This window comes from Prosopis cineraria, unplaced genomic scaffold (genome assembly GCF_029017545.1).
Source record: "Prosopis cineraria cultivar Desert tree isolate PC_DT_omini unplaced genomic scaffold, ASM2901754v1 PC1, whole genome shotgun sequence".
NCBI classification, from domain to species: domain Eukaryota; kingdom Viridiplantae; phylum Streptophyta; class Magnoliopsida; order Fabales; family Fabaceae; genus Prosopis; species Prosopis cineraria.
The window spans coordinates 49,111,045-49,132,705 of NW_026555332.1; the positions used below are offsets into that span (position 1 = coordinate 49,111,045).

The 21,661-nt window shown below is 35.3% G+C and overlaps 1 protein-coding gene across 2 annotated transcripts; it reads left to right on the plus strand.

The window, feature by feature from the left end:
• The first annotated feature begins 11,895 nt into the window (after nt 1-11,895).
• Nucleotides 11,896-19,690, plus strand: LOC129316198 (ubiquitin carboxyl-terminal hydrolase 8-like). 2 transcript variants are annotated; one of them, XM_054960508.1, is made up of 14 exons: nt 12,054-12,191; nt 12,273-12,463; nt 12,586-12,795; nt 13,796-13,937; nt 14,068-14,127; nt 14,208-14,288; nt 14,978-15,325; nt 15,436-15,576; nt 15,711-15,881; nt 16,399-16,656; nt 16,790-16,935; nt 17,660-18,199; nt 18,540-18,813; nt 19,379-19,690. In XM_054960508.1, exons 3-14 carry the CDS (start codon nt 12,719-12,721, stop codon nt 19,484-19,486), a joined length of 2,346 nt encoding a protein of 781 aa, XP_054816483.1. In that variant the 5' UTR covers nt 12,054-12,191; nt 12,273-12,463; nt 12,586-12,718; the 3' UTR covers nt 19,487-19,690. The 2 variants fall into 2 exon arrangements, with proteins under 2 accessions (XP_054816477.1, XP_054816483.1); XM_054960502.1 differs by lacking the exon at nt 12,273-12,463 and having other exon boundaries at nt 11,896-12,191.
• Nucleotides 19,691-21,661: the final 1,971 nt, after the last annotated feature.

Consider the following 21,661-nt stretch of genomic DNA (forward strand, 5'->3'; position numbering starts at 1 on the left):
AAACATTGTAGGTAAATGCACAATTACCTTTGATAAAAATATGGGCAATAGACTCCGGTGCAAATGAGCATATAATTTGTGAAGATAGGCCTTTACTCAATGAAAAAAGGGTTAATCATCTACCCATGCAAATATTGAATGGTTAAGGTATTCATGTCAAAACATCAGGACACTTAAACTATAGACTACCATCTTACTTAAAGATGTTATAAGAATACTAAATTTTAAGTGCAATCTAATGTTAGTAAGTAGATTTACTCATGATAATGATTTTGCTATGAATTTTGTTAAGGACTTGTGCATAGTTATAGACCTGCATATAAACAAGGCAATTGGGATGGGGAGATACTATGATGGTCTTTACATCTTAAAATCAACATAAGGGAAAAGAATTGCCTTAATGGCAAAGAAACCTGAAGATTTAGAGCTGTGGCATTGGAAACTTGGGTATGCTTCAAGAAGAAAGATGAAGTTAATAAATCCAGATTTTGATAAGAACAAGCAAATTGATTTTTGTGATTCCTATAGCACACTAGATTGCCATTTGGGGATACTTCAATAAAAAGTAAACTTTGCTTTGATTTAATTCATTGTGATATGCGGGGACCATATCGAATACTTTTGATAATTGGTGCACAATTTTTTCTCACTATTGTTAATGATTTTAGCAAAACTAATTGGGTCTATTTAATGAAACACAAGTTTGAAGTTAGCAAATTGTTGATCTCTTTCATAAATATGGTTGAAATGCAATTCAATGGCAAAATTAAATAGATAAGAATGGATAATGGGATAGAGTTCAAGTCACTTGAGTTACTGAGATTCTATGAAGATAAAGGAATGATGATATAAACATCTTGTGCCTATACTTCACAACAAAATAGAGTGGCTGAGCTTAAACACAAACACAAAACTAAGATGGTTCAAACTATAAGAATTCATACAAGTATGCTAAAGCAATTCTGGAGCGAATGTGTCTTAGTTGCTATACATATCATTAACAGACTGCCAATGAAAGCAACAAGAAATAAAGAGCTATATGAATTACTGACTGGTAAGAAAGCTTGTTATAGTTATCTTAAAATGTTTGGGTGTCTTACTTATGCATAGGACTTAACAAATACTAATAAGTTCAAAGTGAGGGGGAGAAGGTATGCATTTATTGGGTATCCAACTAAACAAAAGGGATACAAGGTATTTGACATGGAAAAGAAGTAAGTAATCATTTCCAGAGATGTTACATTTTTTAAGCAATAGTTTTAGTTTGTGGAGCAGTTAAGACAACAAATGAAGATTTTAACTTGCAAAGGTCTTGAGTGTTAGATGCTCATGAGTTTGATGCTATTAGGCCATTAAGTAAAATTGGGCCAATAGATGAGAATGAACTGGATGATCATAATCAAGAAGAGACTTGTGTACGGGAAGTACAATAAAGCCAACGTACTGGAGAAGTTCCTAAACACTTCATTGATTATGAGGTAGAGTTGCCACATTCAATGTTTAGAAATAAAGATGAGTTGCCCATTGAAGATTGCACTACACACCTTATAGCAAATTTTGTCTCAAACAACAGGTTTTCTTCAAATCATAAGGCATTCTTAATCGTGATTGATAAAATAAGAGAGCCATAAAGTTTCAAAGAGGTAGTGCAACATGAACATTAGAGATAAGCAATAATAAAAGAGGTAGAAGAATTTAAGTAAAATGGGACATGGACTTTAGAAGAAATACCATTAGGTAGGAACATAATTGACTTAAAGTGGTCATTTAAAGTAAAATTCAGAGCATTAAAGATCTATACAAGTTTAAGGCATGTCTAGTGGTAAGCGATTTTACTCAAGAAGAAGGAGTGGATTATCGTGAGACTTTCTCACCAGTTGCAAAGTTAGTCATTCTGCGAACGTTATTGGTTGTAGTAGTGAAACAAAATTGGTTTATACGCCAACTTGACGTGAATAATGCATTTTTACATGGCGACTTAGAAAAGGAGATTTACATGCAGGTTCCAAAAGGATTTTTCAAGGAGGGTGACACTAGAGTATGTAGGCTGAGGAAGTCACTCTATGGCTTAAAGCAAGCTTCTCAAAATTGGTACCAAAAGTTTACAGTATCATTGTGAGACATTGGGTTAGTTCAATCACGGGTAGACCATTCAATGATGATATTTAATAGTGTTTTGTGTTTATTGTTGCGTTTATCTATATAGATGATGTGATTCTTACTGGAACTCATATTGAGAAAGTAATTGCAGTTAAGAAATATCTCGATGAGAGGTTCATGATCAAGGACCTAAGACCTAACATTAATCTGTGCTCCCTCACCCTTACTAATCTAGCTAGGTATCCTTAATTAGACGCTAATTCACCACTGCCTCAATCCAAAGCCACACACAAAATAACTTAACAACAAAACAAAAGTATATGTACTGGCCATGCTTGCCTTTTTATGGTCACAATGGAATTGCTTCCATCCATTGCCGTTTCTTGTAGCTTTCTTTGCCATTACATATCAAGTCACGAGGAGGACTCTCGACTTAATATTGGGTTTTTCTTGTAGAGAGAGCGAGGTCTAGCTTCATGTGCACCACATGGGTAGCGTGTGGAATTTGAAGTTAGAGATATTTAAAACTATGCGTGTAAAGTTGGATTGGGATCCTCTTGGCCGCACATTCCCTCTGTAAAAGACTCGCTCGTCGTTACGTTGTTCCTCCGTGGGACACCTGAACTTCCCTTTACAGCTTGGCCTCTCCTATCAACTTCCCTACACAGAAACAATCCTCACTTTCAAACCCCTTCATGCACCTTTCGTATTTGTCTTCATTTTTACACTCCATTTCATATCTGATCCCCTCTCTGTCGTTATTTCTGTTACTCAGATTATAGAATAATTAAGCATTTAGATGTTGTGATCAAACACGGGGAGACCCAGTTAGTTAATTAACAAGCTCTCATTTTTCAAGGATATGTATACTCTTGGTCGGAGACCTGCGAAAGTAATCAATAGTATCTCAAAACCGTGCCATAAAAGATCACATGTAGTGTATATATATCTTGACATGATGATGGGGTCCAGTGCTCACTAATTGTGGAGAAGTACGTTGATTAACTAACTAGCTAGACTGGATTTTGATTTAATTACAGCAAACCTAACAAGCTGTCTTTGATTGAGGCCATTAGTTATAACCTCCCCCGAATTTATACATATAGCTATGAGTCTTGACCCATCACTGGCAGGCGCAAAAACGTGCATCAATTGTAACAAATTGTGCGCCTACAATATGTACCTGTGTATATTCAGCTCGTATCACTAATATGCGGGACGTGATCGAGTTATTAAAGTTTCATTTTTCAACTTTCTGATGTATTCGATCTTTAATTTTTCAAGAGTTTGGTAATATAGTATGATTAATTTCCTTTTTTATTATGGCAAACAATAGCTCTTAGTAAACAAGCATACACAAAGCGTGTCGGGAAACCCTTCGCCTAGGGGTGTTACATGATGATGCGTTGCGTAGCCACACCTAGGGTGCTCTGAAAAGTCTCATTTTAACTGTTTCTTTAATTTGATTCGCTAGCCTCCTATCCAAGTCCCCCACTAGCCAATGTCGCACACGATATCAATAATTTTAATTTCCACGCGTGTTTAATTATAAGTAGTTTCCCCTTGAATATTAATCTGTATTATGTCATCTCTATACTAAACACAGACGTGCATAAAAATTGAAAGAATTTTCTTATCAACCCTTCAAGTCAAATAACGCCGTTTTCATTTTTGTCTCTCTAAATAGCTTACCTTTCTCGTCGGCATGTGTCTTGGGAATAATTGGGATGCATGGTGTAATTTGTTTTTTACAAGTAATTTTGAGGGGGGGGGGGGCGTGAAATTGAGTTAATTGAGATTGAGATTCCTTTCATTTTTAATAAGCAAATAGAAAGCTAACAGCGATGGAAATTAGATTCCTGGCATGTGGGTGGAATGATGATGCCATGGATGAGCTGAGGAGGATGTGGATATGTACAAATAGTCCAATCTAAACATTTCAAATTACACATATATCATATGCTGTCTTGGCCTGCCTGTGAATTGAAAAGGACGGAAAACTTTCGCAAGCCCCTTTTTGTCAAATGGTGGGCACTTTTAATTTATGCGGCGTTATTAGAAGTCAATGAATTCAATTGTGCAAATAAACAACGTAACTGCTCATGGATTTTCATTTTACATCATACCTGTCCCGAGTCCAACATCTGAGAGCGAAATCTTAGAATTTATCCCATTAAGACATACACACCCACTCGAGGGGAATATGTCAACGCGGCTTATTGCAGAATTATATTCCTTTTTTTTTTTTGTATTACCAATAGTGTAACAATATTACTTTTTCAATACATCATATAACGTAAAAAAATTGGAGTATAATTGTAACTTCACCAGATAAACTAACATTGCATGATGTGGTGGGTGGTGTTGTTGTTTTCAATCATAGCCATGCTACAATCAGTGAGACTGGTCTTTGAAGGAAAGCAGAGTAAACTCTTTACCTTCCTATCGAGGACAAAATCAAATTAAGTACACAATATCCTCACTCTTCATCCTCCGATAAAAGCTTAGATGTACTCTGATCATCTAAGAAGATTTTGCCCGAGGACACTGACCCCGGTCCATTTAAAATATATATATATATATATTGCATGTCTTGAGTATTAATTTACAAGTTAATTACCTAAACTAGTAAATGTTGGGTAATTTGTTTTTTCCTTTATGATCTTGTGCTAACCCGAACACATGTATGTAGTTTTGTTTTATTAATTAATTCGATTTAAAACAAGCGCACCATGTATAAGAGCATGAGCCATGAGGCATGAAAGACATCTCACAGGAGATTTGAGACCCTAATAATACATGTTGAGAATTAAAACCCACATGAAAGCAACGTGTGAAAAGATGGCCGCGGATAATTGAATAATAGAAGATAAAAGGTCTCCTGGACCCCACAGGAAGAAGAAAACTTCGAGCAAAGACGACCACACCCCACAATTCATAACGCCTGCGTTTTGCCACCCCATCACGGTTGCGCGTCGTTTTGAGGCCGTTAAACTCAAAGCAGACGTCGTTTTCCGCTAAACTCAAAGCAGTTACCCATCCCATTGCCGCGCAGCGTCTCACGGAATAAAGTTTCAAAATCCATTAAGATTAAGAAATAAGAACGATAAAATAAATGCTGTCAAATTCAAAACTGAACGGAGAACGATAAATATAATAGAGTAGTTAAAAAACACTACAAGTGCAAGTGCATTAGAATTGAGGTTTTGAAAATGTCACACGAGGGGTAAGTCGGTCATTTGGGGAATGATGCCAGCTGCAACAAGGGGAATGTGCTGACAGGCAAAACGACAACGAAGTCCAGCTGGGCACGAGCTCATGAGTCGCAGGGCTCTTACGGGAGCTTTATTGTCATTGACACGCCCTCTCTTTTAATTTAATTTTAATTTAAACGTAGTAACAAGTCGCCAAACATGCGCATTCACTTCACTAATTGTATGTCCGGGTCAGGTATGGAGTTCAAACACTCCTCCTATTGATCATGTCTTGATGTTTCCGTCAAAAAATCCAAGACCCTTGATAAGGCCGTGATTTGTCGCCAATCATTTTTTAAAAATTGATTATAATTAAGGATGAAGCATGCATATTATTATTGTTGGATCAGCTTGGTGGTCTCTTAGTCTCAAGATTCCGCACCACGCCAACCCCATCAACACATCTTGGACTGAAAACAAGAACGCAGGTGAGAACAGGGGAATAAAATAATGAGGGAGGAGAAAAGCGTGAATCTGGGGGGATTGGAATTCTGAGGGAAGAAACATGGATGATGTGAGGGAGAGGAATAGAGTAAGAAGGCACGTGACAAGTACGGGGGACGGGGAAGAAGAGAAAGGGATAGAGTGAAGGAAAGTAATATTCTTTGCAGCAAATCAACAGTTGGTGAGGGCACCTAATTTCTTTCATGGCCTCAGAATCCAAGAAATGTTATGTGCATGTGCCCATTTGCCGCTTCAAACCTTGTTTGGGTTGTCACTTGTCCGGTGAATGTGAGTTATCTTCATTGCGGGCAAAGGAAGGCGTGCGAGTGTAAATAAAAGAAAGAAAGAGCTCAAGTACAAAATATTTTAATTTGATATGGCTATATTGAAAAATAAAAATAAAATAACTGGATAATATCATAATACTGATTCTTGTAATATTATCCACCACGATTATAATGTACTCGTTAGTATAATCTAAAATAATATTTTACTGAATAGTAATTTTATACATATCCTAACAATGACAATAGCTCTTCATCGATTGAATTAATTTTTAATCGATATAAATAATACAGCAATAATAAGTCTTAATAGAATTGAAAAACATGTTTACTATGCTCAACAAACTTTAACCATTATTAATTTCGTCATGTATTTATTATTAAAAGAACTATAAGGTCGCTGAAAAAAAAAAAAATCTATCTCCTGTGCTTTTCACTTTTCCGTGATTCTAGCGGAAGGAATAGGGGAATGAACCCGGGACGAGAGTTGGAGTGAGAATTATTGGCATTTAAGGGTCAAGATTCTTAAGTGGTCAATTCTGCCTCATTCAAAATGTAGTCATATAATAAAATGTTGCTGTAACAAATTAGTGGCCAAACATATTACGAATCTCCGCTTTTAATGATGAATTTTCAGCCAAGACTTACTAATTGACAGTTTTGGATTGAGCCAGACTACCAGACCAGAGTACTCTTTATATTATGTTTTCCTTCCAGGGACAACAAGCTAAATTCCTTTTTTGTCGAACAAATTCATAAATATTTATTTATTTTTTGGGTGAAATGAGTACTTAAATTTCAATTTCACTAATTTCAACTAAGTGACATGTTGATTATATTAATTCTTAGCGAGGTTTCAAAACCGTAGCCTTACATTGATTTGATATATTTTAAAAACATTTTTCAAACGCAAATTTAATGATGGGAATCTTAATTTAAATGGTCAAAATGAATACGCCTCTCATGATTCATTAGACATTAATTTAGACTGATACATGCAAATTCCTCCTCCTCCTGTAAATAAAAACGTAGAGAGACGTGCACTATATTATTCCTGCACGGGATTGAAAGGTTTTGGGGAGATGAAATAAAAAATAAGTAATTGAATAAGATACTATCATGCAAACTTTGTTGTTTTCGCTTTACAAATAACAGAGAAGGGATTCGAATTATATTAAAGGACAAATCATTATCCATGGTCAGGCCGAGGCGTAGCAAAAGCTAAAGCTATTAAGGTAGAGATCGTAATTCTATAAAATACAGAGTGCGTGCGTGTCCGTGTGTTTATGGAAAAGGTGAGAGACATATTGAAAGCAACGGATAATGCAATTCCAATGGTGTCTTATTGAGAACCCAATAACCAAAGAAAGGGACGAAGTCCTAATTAAAGGGCAGGCCGAAAAATAATTAAACAATAAAGCAACAATTAATTTAACAATAATAAACAAATATATGTTACTCTCTCCATTTTAAATTATAAAACACTTTTAAATAAAATTTCACATATCAGTAGAGCTCATTAAATACATTTTACAACTTTATTTTTTTCAAATCAAAAATATAAACTTTTAAAAATATTATGTATTTCATATTTTATTGATAAAAGATTGTTGAAGAGGGAAAATGTACGAGAAGGATAATATTAAAAAAATATCATAAATAAAATTTTATTTTTATCAAAATATTTTTTATTTTAAGATTTTGAATTTTTTTAAAAGTGTCTTATAATTTAAAATAAAAGGATTACATTATATAATACATAATCTGGCCTGGGCCGTCTGCCATCTTAGGCCATCAAACCAAACACTGCGATGTTATTGCCCACCCATCCTAAAATTCGGTCTGCAAATCAATATTAATTAAGTATTGATGATTGATTAAGGTATATATATGTCAAGCATCATCGGTTGTGATAAGAAAACATTAAAGTAATTGGCCCTCAGCAGGCCAACTAATACCTCAACACCAAGTGTTGAATAATCCGACGGAATTTGTGCATTCAACTGAAAATTTCAAGGCTTGATTGGCAACCTATTTTTAAAATAATTTTTTATTGTTTAAAATAAAATTTTTTTCAAAAAACTGTTTGATAAGATATTTTTAAAAAGTATTTTTGAGAATAAAAAAACAAAAATATCTTTTTTATATTTTGTGATTATTATTTTGGAAAATAAGAAAGAATGTGAAAAACATTTGTTTTTATTATTTTTTATTTTTACAACATTCTACAAACATTAATTATGAAAATAATAAAATAAAAATAATTTAAACAAGCCTCTAGTCTATGAAAAATATGTTCGAACCGAATGAATTTGACAAGAAGTATTGAATTAAATTAAGAATTTTAAATGGGCTCTGTATTTTGTTGCAAATTCGGCATTTGCATTAGCCAAATGTGAGGTCAATAAATTTTAAATGTATATGGTCACTTAAATTCCCTTCATTTTAAAACGTCGGTTAATTTGATTTGATTTCTAAAATGTTGCTCTCAACGTATATAATTCACTATTTTAAATATATATTAAAAAATAATAATGACGATAAAATTAAATTAATTATGAATCTCATTTCACACACGCACTGGGAACTTTTAAACATAAAGGAAGTTTGGTTGAAAAGTTAATAAGTTACTTACCAGTTAAGTTCGATTTAACAGGTTTGATTTGATTTCTAAAATGTTGCTCTCAACGTATGTAATTCACTGTTTTAAATATATATTAAAAAAATAATAATGACGATAAAATTAAATCAATTATGAATCTCATTTCAAACACGCACTAGGAACTTTTAAACGTAAAGGAAGTTTGGTTGAAAAGTTAATTAAGTTACTTACCGGTTAAGTTCAATTTAACAGGTTTGTTGACTTTATAAATTGAGGATGCTGTTATATGTAGTATTTATTATCGATCACCAAGCGAGTCACAAGTTAAAATCCAACCGAACAGAACTTGCCAGCTCCGGGAATGGCTAATGCGGTGACTAATATCACACGAGAGGCACGCCAGATAAACCAATATTAGTGCGTGTAATCCAATGGTTGAGGAGAAGTGAATCAAACAATTACTAATTAAGTAATTAGTGAACGTAATTAACTTAAAGTAAAGGATTGAGAATGGAGAGGAACTGTTATGCGAGGGTGTGGAAATTTGGACATTCAAAATTCAAACGGAGACATGATGATAGTTGCCATTAAGTGTGGTGGAGAATGAGAAGGCATGGCCAGGTCCACAAGTTCCACTTTGAGTTTCCACACAGAAACTTTGCGAGGGAATCCCAGAAGCGATGCCCTCCCTATCAACGACATGTTCCTTTCATGCTCTTCCTGTTTCACACTCCATTTGCATTCTCCTTCTATCTCTGTACGACATCAGCTTTGTTAATAGCTATGTATCCACAATATGCATCTGCATGTGGGGCTTGGTTCTTGGAGCAATCAGAGACCAGCAAAATTATGTCAGCGGGGCTGAGTAGCTTGACCAATGGTTTTTGTGTGACAGTGAGATTTAACTTTACACTAGAAAGGAGGCGGAGGAATGAAGGAAGGCCATGAATAACGTTGATGATAAGCTTTATGAATTTGTTTTCCTAGGTGTCATGATTGGCAGCGAGCATTCGAACAAGTTTCAGAACACGTTATGATAAAGCGGCACGCACACCACTTGGGATAATACACCTGCATGTTGCACACTACACATGCAACGTCTCAGTCTATCTACTCTCCAGCATGCTTTAGCAGTAGTCTTGTCTCGTTAACAAAATGGACCTGTACTAATTCTACCCAAAAAAAAAAAAAATGGACCTGTACTATATCATTATCACATTCACTCCTGTTGCTCCAACAGCAATATTATCAACACAATTTTCTCTTCTTTCCTATCGTGCTCATGTGATCAGATTTGCTTCACTAAAGAGCGAACACGTGGCTTTAAGCGAATCTGTGCTGGACAAATCGAACTTCTTATCCCTATTGTTTGACTCAAACTTGGGTCTAGAGTATGAATGAGCGGTTCCTTTTTGTATAGTTGTGGACTAGAGAATCAGGGAAGCTAAGCTTGTTGATTGGGTTGGGACCTGGGAGTCAAGCCCAGACTTTGAAGGCATCAAGAAAAGGATAACGTGATGGACTTGACAGTTTGAGCACCACTTCGGGGGTTTTTTGACCTTGTAAGGACCTCTACTCTTTTCTGGCTTTTTAGCTGGGTATCGAATTAAGAGCATCCAGGCCCAGTTTTAGCACTCTCCCTTTTTTTTTTGAAAGCCCAGACCAAATATTTAGCCTGTTTGTAGTGAAAAATTTGTGCACAATATGTAACAAAAAGACATAGCAAATAATTTATATATATATATATATATAAAGTTAGTATATAATAATAATAATAATAATATCCCAATTCATATCCGCTCTTGCTATCAAATAAAAGGAAAATAGGTAATTAATATTTGCCTTTTTTTGGCAACTAAAGGAGATGGATCAAACCTTTTAATAGGACTGCTTGTTTAAACTTTTCTCATGAAAAGTACTCATTGTTTTAGAAAATATTCTTTTATCAAATTTTATGATTTTTTTGAACTTTTATAAATAACTAGAATATAAAAAACATTAAATTCATGATTATTTTAATAATTTACTTTAAATAATTTTTAAAAATAATTTAATATAGCAAATAAGAGATAATATTATAAAAATGTAAAGAAACATGAAAGTGCTATAAAATTTAAAAATAATTAAATATTAATCACTGTTCATTATTTTGAGTCAAAGTCAAATATATATATATATATTAAGTATCACTTTATTGTTTAAAATAAAAATATTTTTTAATAATTTAGAGATATATTTTGTAAAGATTTTATAAAAAAAACCCATATTATTTTGTATTTGTTTTTTTTTGAAAACGGATCCCATATCTGGGCAAAAAGCAACTTCAATTCAGCGTATCTATTGTATTTACTGACAATAAAAAATTATATTGATTGAATTAAAAATTATTAATCTATTTTAACTATTCAGTACAGCATTATTTCATATCAAATAATTACATATCGACAATGAAAATATAAATTTAAAAGGTTAAAAAACGTCCACACTCTGTTATCTTACCTAATATTATAATTGCTAAATTGATGGTTTGGCAGTGATTAGTCTTGTTGACAATTTATCTAGGAATGATAAAACTTTTGATCCATCCAACTTGTCTCGGGACTTAATCTTTAATGTTTAATCTTTATCATGCAGGCTTTTAAAGTTTTAAAAACACACACAATTAATTATTTTGATTTGAAGAGAAAACAATATCAGAATTCATAAAGATTAATTGTGTATAATTATAAAAATTTAAGAAATTTATTGATAAAAATTGAATTCAAAAGACCAAATCAACAGTGGAAACTTAATTCATGAAATAATCATCGTCTCATTATTTATTTATTGTTGGTCAGGGTCATTTTCAAAGTGATCCTGGTTTCCTTCTTTCGTTATAGGCCGGGCACAAAGGGCCATTGCCTTTTTCTGTTTAGGCAAAAAGCATCAAGCCCACTAACCCAATCAGAAAATAAACGGCCCACAGAGTCATCAGACCCGAGGCGTGTGTGAAATCTGTAACCGGAGGGCCACACCCACCATTGGAACCATCCAGATGAGATTTGTCCTGTCGTATCCACCCCCACTCGTCACACGCGTATTGCACGCTACTCTATCTCCACGCCACCTCCCAAGTTCGAGCCGTGCGGGTCCCATTTTTCCTCCAGTTAATTTTTTTTTTTTCCAATTTTTTGGGGCACCAGAGTTCTTAAACGTGCGGCCTGCGAGGCAACGGAGCTTAAAGGCTATGACCCGTTTCTCAGAGAAGATCCGCCTTTCTTCCCTGGTCGTCAAACCGACCCGTTTTCTCTCTCAGAGGCTTACTATCCTCTGTCTCTCCACCTTCGATCTCTGCAAGTCCCTTGCCCGATCCCTACTCTCCAAAACCCTCTCCTTCCTCACCATGGATAGTTTATTCTCGGATCACGACGATTACTTCTGGGACCTCGATTCCCGTCCCCAACGTCGCTTCGTTCGAGAACGAGAGCCTCAATTGGAGAATGAGCCCCTCTACTTGGTTCGTTACAGGTGATTCCCTTTTTATTGTATACTCGTCACCTCATTGCATGACTGCCAGGAATTGGATTAATTACATTGGAAAATCATTAGGGACTGAAATGCCATGCCGTTGTTTTGCTGTATTGCCGGCCTCGCCTTTCTAACGTTCTTCTGGGAGGGAGGGTATCCTGAGAGATTTAGTCAGGTCTCCGTGTCGATAAAGACGTGGTCAATGTGGGATCCTTGTCCCTTAAGCAACTGGAATACCAGTCGCCGGCGAAAACTTAATGCTGAACGAATTCGTAATTGATGTTCCTTTGCTTGCCCTAATTATTTTTTTAGCCTTTTCAACTGTCGTTTGAAGATTGATTTTTTCGCACTACAATCGTGCTATTCTATTTATGCTTCCTTCCCGGGATTGCAGGTGGTGGAAGGAAGTACAAGGGGATGCTGATCGAGAAGAACATGTCCTATACAGAGTGTCAACGAACTCTGATTTCGAGTCTGGCTCAGAAATTGTGCTTCAGTTGAGGAAGGAAGACAACCGGGAGGAAACGATGAAAAGTGAGGTGGGATCTTCAGGCCGTCAATATGCATTGGTTCCTGAAGGTTTGTGGTTGCGTGCTCTTAAACGGTGAGTCTTGAAATCACACACGTGCATGCGCGCGCACATTCTGCCTCTCCTTTTCCCTTTGAACTGATTTTCAGTTCGCTGTTTATTGAAAAGCAAAATGTTGACGACTTATTGAGTGCCTTCATCGTGGCCTTCTTTCTTTCTGTGTTCAAGGCGGTAATTTTCCAATGTAAGACTGTGCAGTAGGTGTGATTTCGAAATTATGACATATAAGAAACATTTTTTACTCAGAACACATTCCACAAACTGTGCCTTATTATTATTATTATTTATTTATTTTTATTTTTTTACCTGGCTGATTCGTAAATTTAACTGCTAAACATGTTACATATGCTGAGCACTGAACTGAACCTAATCAAATATTAAATCCCTCCCATAAAAGAAGGAGGCTGTAGCTGTTACCTTCTATAACTTCTGAATTGTTTGTTTAATTTGTTTTGAAAAGAAACGGTAAAAATGTTAATAATAAGCACAGGCACTTTATCATCATCGTTACCTCAATAAATTCTTAACTTTGCATTTAAGTGCCCTTTCGTCTGCCAGGAAAAACAGGAAATGTAACGATCAGCAGATTTCAGAACTGAAATATCGGAGAAAATGAATTATACAATCACAGCTTGGGTTTCTTGATAGCAGTAGCTCACTCGGTGCGCACACCTTTATAAAACTATAGTGCTATACTTGATGCATTGACCATCAGGCCCATTAGAATGGGAAGCCATAATGCTTTCATGTCCAGATTCTCTAGCCCCCATTTTCTGGTATCCTAATGGAAATTATGCAACGCCATTTTTTTATAGACAGCTCCATGTGTCCTCTTCCCAGACACTATCTGCATATTAATCTGAATTCTCTACTGAAGTTTAGAATTAGTGTTTATCTGCTGAGGATTTTATGATGAATTTCTTTTCATCACAAGTTACAATATTTTTCTGAATTGTCCTTCACAATGACATATTTTTGAGAAACTGAGTCTGGGTCCATTTCACTCTTCTTGTAGGTGTAGTGATTCTAATTATGCAGTGAAGGATTTTGGGAGCCTCTTCTATACAGATGATTGTTTGCCAGATTTGTTCTCCTTGCAAGTGAGGATATTTGTTTCATGGGAAACAAATTCATTGGTAGCAAAGATAAGCCAAAAGGTTTGATTTTAGTGTTGTTCTTGTTTTCTTCTTCTAGATGGAACTTGCCCTGCAGATGGCATTTGATTTTCTATGTATTCCTGAGTAGCTCTATGCTGCCAAAGGCTAATAATAGACATCATGGTATCAGGAAAATATGGCTTATGTCTACATGAAAGCTTGCAAAATTTTCATCTCTGAGTATGACCCGGTGAGTTATCCCACACTTAATTTTGCAAAAGGTTGTACGTGTCCCCATGTTAATTTTATTCTATAATACGGAATTTGCAGGTACAAATTTTGGACTTCTCAGGCCAAACAATTCAGTTTTTCAAAGACGATAATGAGTATTCTGAGAGCTTTGAAAAAGGGGTAAGTTGTGGACTCATCTCCCCCACACCCCCCCCCCCCCAAAAAAAAAAGCCTCCCCAGCTATTATGGGCCTGTGCCTTTGTATAGAGTTTGAGGTGATTTGTACAATATCGTACCAGCAATAAAGACTCAAAAAGCTTGGAAAATTGTCTAAATGACTTCAGTTTTTGAATGTCAACAAGCACTTCAGGTTAAAGTGTGCATAAAGCACAAGTCCATTGAACTTTGTGCGCAAAATTATTCTTAACTAATGTAAATGGGGTGGCAATGATGGATCTCTAGACCATTTGGTTATTAAGGGCTTTGTTACCATGTCATGGACCATTTCAACCAAAAAACTTGATTTTAATCAAGATAATCCAAGTATAAATTACTGTTTATTGAGAACTAGGACTGAAATATGTGAGAGTTAACTTAACTTACTTCTTGATGATCTATCTGACTTGTTATGTTCCAAAAATTTTGATAGTGGTATTTATTGTAGAAAAAATGGTCAATGTCCCGGGTTATTTTGCAGAGCATGCTTTGGGTTTTTGATTATGAATTCAGATGAACCCTAACAATATTATGGCATTTGATTTTTAAAAAAGTTCAGATATCTGTTTTAAATTTATTGATAGTTTGCAAAATAGGGAATCTCTTTTTATTCAGTCTTTCCATAGCATTCATGCTTCGTCTTATTCATGCAGGTTCTCTTGGAGCTGCAAGTTTATGGACTTTCTGATTCGATAAAGGTTAATGGAAGCAATGAGCTATTTGTAGATAGATCTACTATCGGATGCTCATCTCACAGTGGCTCTGTTATGATGAATGGAACCTCTCACAATGTGAATTCCAATGTGACAACTATCAACTCCTTTCGAAGGAGTAGCTGTAAAGCAGTTGTTTCTTTGGGCCTGACAGGATTACAGAATCTTGGAAACACTTGTTTTATGAACAGTGCCATCCAATGTTTGGTTCACACCCCCAAGCTTGTTGACTATTTCCTGGGAGATTACCGGAAAGAAATAAATTATGAAAATCCCTTGGGAATGAATGTATGTCAGAGATTTTCTTTATTGGCTTCACATGCTCATTTTTACCCCCTTTAAGTATCTTCCTTTTGGCATCCCTAAGTTTCTCTGTTTCTATTTGAAAAATTCTTCAGGGAGAACTTGCTTTAGCTTTTGGGGACTTGCTTAGAAAGTTGTGGTTTCCTGGAGCAAGGGCTGTGTCACCAAGAATGTTCAAGATGAAACTTGCTAATTTTGCCCCTCAGTTTAGTGGTTATAACCAGCATGATTCTCAAGTTAGTACCTTTTGTACACCATGTGATTTGCATGTTATGACAATGTTACTTTCCCCCAACTCACATCATCAATGAATTTTGGATAATTTTCAAGATAAAATAACTTCTTAAAATGTGAGGCATCTCTTGTGCAGGAACTTCTTGCTTTTTTGCTAGATGGACTCCATGAAGACCTTAATTGTGTAAAGCGCAAACCATATCACGAAGTTAAAGATGAAGATGGCCGTCCAGATGAAGAAGTGGCAGAAGAATATTGGCGTAATCACCTTGCCCGCAATGACTCCATAATAGTTGATTTGTTCCAAGTGAGTCTTCATTAATTGTTTCATCTATGTTATGTGAAAAATCTCGTATCCTCTTTGATTGCTCATTGGCTTTGATGTGTCCCTTAGTGTTCAATGGCATGTAGGTTTCTGTATCCAGGACAGATGGTAAATTGAGAGTCTTGATAGAAAAAATCCATCTATTTGTCCCTAGCAGGGTATTTCAGTACAATATGTTGGATTAGTGCTCATGAAGTTGGTGGGTGTAGTGGAAGAAGTTATGGCAATGTAAAACCGGCAATTAGTTAACACTGAACCACATTTTCCTATTAATAGGTTCAACATCAACTCCTGAAATTTTTGTGGTATTAAAGTGATTTATTGAAAACTGCATAATTGCCTGTGATTCGTATCAAGATTTGACTTTTCCAGAAATCTATGTAGCATTGATTTGAGGATAATTTTATTTATCTCATGGTTGATTTTGGATACTAAGCTCCTTTACATGGGATAGTTTCCTGTTTTAAAACTAAATTTATTTTGTTCCTTTTACTTATAGGGTCAGTTCCGTTCAACATTGGTTTGCCCTGATTGCAAGAAGGTTTCTATCACTTTTGACCCTTTTATGTACCTATCTTTGCCATTACCTTCTACAACAATGAGGATGATTACTTTGACTGTCCTTAACACTAATGGGATCAACCCGCCTTCCAAATTTACCATAACATTACCCAAGAGTGGATTCTTGAAGGATCTTATTGAGGCCTTAGGTGATGCATGTTCCTTAAGAGATGATGAGACCCTCTTGGTAGCTGAGGTAAGAAGTGGTATTTTTTAAAGTAGAATCGGATTTTAGAGGATCACTACGTCACTGGTGAAATGAAACATATTTGAGATACTTTAGTTTACTGGGCAAGTGCTAACAATTGTCAAGGACTTGCTTACTACAGATATACAGGAATTGCATCTGTCGTCTGTTGGAGGAACCATCTGATTCATTGGCCTTGATTAGAGATGAGGACAAACTAGTTGCTTATCGATTGCCAAAAGATGAGGCTGGCCTCTTGGTTGTTTTCATGCATCAGCAGGTGACGAAGTAAGCTTTCTTAGCATAATAATGATGTTTCAGTTAACTATAACTTATGTCAGTTTTGTTCCTACTGTATGTTTGTATGTCTGTCTCCAATCTAAGTCTGGAAATGAAGAACTCGAGGTTCTACTCTGCTTTGTTTGTGGATTTTACTATTTTAGATGATCAAAGAATCTAACAAGTTGCCCTAGGATGGTAACATGAATGACTTGTACTAAGTTAGAACTTGTTAACAATTCCCAGAGGGATTGCGTCTTAATTTCTCCATTATGCTCATTATGGATTTGCGAAGTACCAATCTTTCAAGAGAGGAAGTATTTGTGCAAGACATTAATGCTCAATTAGTTACTTTAAAACCTTTGTACAATACTCCTAAAAATTGAGTAGAACGGCTTTTTTATATTCAACGCTCAACTTTTGAAGACATTTTAACACATATTAGACATAACCTTAGGACCCTTCCATATTTTCTTTACATTGTCCTACTCATACATGCCATTGTATTCTTTCTGAGAGCTAATGTGTGCTGCTTGTGTCTCAAATAGAATGAAGTGAAACAGAATAAAATAATGGAGGATTCTTCTAGTATATTGTATAAATCTCCTTAATCATTGGTGTGTTTATCTGGTACATGATTGCATTTTTTGTAATATTCTACTGCTAGTCATTTACATGCTCCTTGCTGATCTTTGGAGTCTGCTTTATTTTCTGGGCAAATTTTTATCTTCAGACAATGCAATTTTGGGAGGGAGAAGCTGGTAGAAAGTCTGTTTGGCATTCCCATTGTGGCAAGGTTGCCCAATATTGCTTCTGGATGTGACATTCGTAGGGAGTTTCTGAAGTTAATTAATCCATTTCTGATGCCCTCTGAAGATTTATTATATGAGTATGATGATGGCAAAAAAGATGATATTGAGGTTAGTGAAGATAATGAGTTGGGTGATGCCACTAACTCTGCGTGCTTGGAAGGCGATTCTGATTCAGATTTAGAGGCTGACTTTAGATTCTACTTAACATCACCACTCCGAATGGAGACTATGGAGATAAAAATGAATGAACCATTACCGTTCACGCTGTTACCTAAAAAGCTGGAGGTTGCTGTCTTATGGTCAGATAAGATGATAAAAAAATATGATACATGCCTACTTAGCTCATTGCCTGAGGTTTTCAAGCCGCAGTTATTCTCCAAGAAAACACAAGAATCTGTTTCTGTTTACAAGTGCCTGGAAGCATTCTTGAAAGAGGAGCCTCTTGGGCCAGAGGACATGTGGTTAGTAGATAAATCGAGACTGTTATTTTATTTATGCATATGTTTTTTTTTTCACATATCAGTAGGGTTCAACCCTTTTATCATGTCTTTTTATAATTGTTAAATTGTGTTGTCTTTTTTTTTTTAATTAAGTTGTTATATCTCTGACATGACAACTGCCGGGCTGAAATTTTAATTTTATTAATCAAATCTGATTAATTGGCATTTAAAATTCACATAACAGGTTATTTCAATTTTCAAGCATAAAAATTTTTATGTTAATTTTTGTTCATTATGCCCAAAAGGCCAATGGTAATTCAGCTTGTCTCATGTTTTATATTGCAATATGGTGTGCTGATAGGTACTGTCCTAAATGCCAAAAACCTCAGCAAGCGACTAAAAAACTAGATCTTTGGAGATTACCTGAAATTCTTGTTGTTCATTTGAAGAGGTTTTCATTCAGTCGATACTTCAAGAACAAGTTAGAAACATTCGTTGATTTCCCAATCAATGATTTGGACCTCTCAACGTATGTTGCCCACAGAAATAGCCCCTCTTCCTGCCATTACGAGTTGTATGCAATCAGCTGTCATTATGGAGGCTTGGGAGGAGGTCATTATACAGCGTTTGTTCGTGTAAGTACCTTTTTATTGGAGATGGCGTTTAATTTAAAACATTATTTCTCTTCATTTTTAATTAAGTTTTTGATTGTTTACCTACCAAAAAACAAACTTAAATATTCATTAGCCTATCACATATTTAAGACTTGGACAATTACAATGAATGCTGTGGCACGTAATGACTGCAAAAAGTGGAACGTTTCTGCAGCATAGCTTATATGTTTTACTAGTTTTGTTCAAAAATTTGTTACATAAATTGTTTCTCGTCAGTTTCTGAATGAAATAGTAACACTTCATGTTATTTTGATTGTCACCTATTGTCATGCTAGTTGGCTAAATGTTCTTACTCATGGGCTGTATATCAAGTTATTTCTTTGGCACCCTTGGTTTTCCTTAATTTTTTTTCAGAAAAAGTCTATAAATTGAAGCTGTTGCTGGCACTCTTAATTATTTGGTGCTGTTGGCTCTATAGAATCATCTGTGCATATTGCTTATCAACGTTAAATTTATTTTTGGCATTTTGGTATATTCATTGAAATTGCTCTAATTCAACTGTATTTGACCATTTGATTGGATGCAGTATGGACATGATAAATGGTACGAGTTTGATGATAGCAGGGTTGTCCCTGCCAGTGAGGATGTGACAAAGACTTCTGCTGCATACGTTCTTTTCTACAGAAAAGTTTAGAAACCCGTAGGTTGGGATTCACCCAGTGTACAAGGAAGAAAAATGGATATAGTCTTGTACATACTTTAGAAGCCACAGGGGAAAGGGGTAGTTCTTAAAAAGTTTTTTCATTTATTGTTATGTCAGCATTGATCATTAAATCTTTTTGCTACCATGTATATAGACATAAACCATTTTTGAATATGAACCAATTTTTTCGGAGCAGATCCTGAAAGAGAGTTACAATGACGGGTGATTTGCTTTCCACTACAATACTCCCGATAACAACTCTTAAATTGGATTGTTATGCTGGGGAATTTGGCGTGTTTGGAGTAAATTTTACAAAACTGAAATTCACTGTGTGGAATTAAAACGGGTTAGAGCATACATACCTTCAATGTTTTCAATCAAGCGCACCTCATATCTTTGATGTTTTTTTTTCTTTTTTTGGTGCAATTTCGTGTCAACATTTTTCAATTTAGTATAACCTTGATTTGCCAGTAGGAATTGGCAAGTTGATTGTTAATTGCCTTGCTAGCATGTCACGGCCTCCACGTCTGCTACCTCACCTCTCTCTGAACCTAGATTGGGAATCCCAAACCAAACCCAGATATTCTTTGTGAACCCTCATCCTCTTCTTCCATGTCTTGCAAACGGAAGCATTTCTCTTGACTCTCTTGGCTATCTTCATTGCTTGAAAAAGAAGTTAATGACACCAACTTTTACATGATCAATTACAGGCCCAAGTGGAACCCACCCTAAAAAAAAACCAAAAAAAAATAAGATCTAAGAGAAATTATAGACAAATCAATAAACCATAAACTGGATCAATCAAAAATCAACAACTGAAAAATAAAAGTAATTAGATTAGTCGACAACTGTAATATCCTAAAATCTAACCCTTAATTAAATTAAACTAGATGGGGATAATTAAGTAAATTTAAGTGGACTCATATTAGGGGATAGTTAGAGAAGTCCAATGGGCCTTTGGGCTTGTAGTTGTCGCTTGAGAATCGGACCCGAAACAAAGTTGAACCACCTAAGCTTTGAAAAAGGCTTTGAAAAAGGAAAAAAACATTAGAGTCCTCTTACTGTACCATGCACTGCATCAAGTGTTGACGAGCCACGATACATTACATAGCAAAGGAAGAAGTTCCTCTTTGTGCCATTCATTGTGATGCATAGCTCATATTCTGAATAAGATAGAGTGTGAGACAACTTGAAAAACAAAAAGGAAAGTGAGAGGAATGAAGGAGCTCGACATTTACTCTGCTAAGGCTTAGAGTTTCTTAGCATTGGGAGTATTTTGGAGTTTTTGAACACCAAACGTGTAAGGTTACCTTTACTAATTTACAATTTACTCTCAAATCAAAGGTAATCGCAGGAATAATCTCAAGAGGATTACTGAGTTTGTAAAATTTTCATGAACGATATCCTAAGTTTTTGAAGTTCAAGACACTCCCATATACTTTTATCATTCACAAATCAAAGTACAGAATGTTCATGAAAGCATAGGATATTTATTTTTAACAAACATTTGCATTTTGAAAAAAAAAAAACATTATTTCTACACAAGTCACAGGGATGCGTCGTGGTGCATTGCACATTTCTTGACAGTAATCTAACTATCCTTTACATATCCTATTTCTCCATCCGATATCCGATTAAGGTGATCTAGGTGTTTATAAAAAACTCTCTCTTAACTCTAGCTAATGACACTAATTTCACAATCAAATCGTTTTTCAGTCAAAAGTTGGACACCCATTTTCAAACTCACTCCTTTACATAATATTACAAAACTTGGGCGTCCATTACACAATTCAAGTGCTAAAAGCTCAGAACAACCCTTAAATCACATTTAATGGACTACAATAGACTTGTGCAATGCACCATAACAACTCAATCACACATATAACACAATTTTAATGCTTAACCCTTGATCATAAAAATATAAAAGGGAGCCAAATACTCATAAATCAACATATAAGTCATCATGCTCATTCATTTACACATCTCCCTACTTGTACTAGTATTTTAATTCTATTTAAATGGTACAGCATCACATACTGCTCAAGGCATAAAATACACTTTCAAATCAATTCACAGTTAGTGCAAGTAGTCAAAATAAATCACATGATAACCTAGTTAGCAAACTATTAACAAAAATACACATAAATAAGCTATGGAGTCTACAAG

Bases quoted from the DNA above. Each gene is read 5' to 3' on its own strand.
- LOC129316198 (XM_054960502.1), top strand. From the start codon at position 11,911: ATGACCCGTTTCTCAGAGAAGATCCGCCTTTCTTCCCTGGTCGTCAAA. The intron at 14,289-14,977 runs GTAAGTTGTGGA...TTATTCATGCAG, and splicing joins CTGAGAGCTTTGAAAAAGGG to GTTCTCTTGGAGCTGCAAGT. The intron at 15,882-16,398 runs GTGAGTCTTCAT...TTTTACTTATAG, and splicing joins TAATAGTTGATTTGTTCCAA to GGTCAGTTCCGTTCAACATT.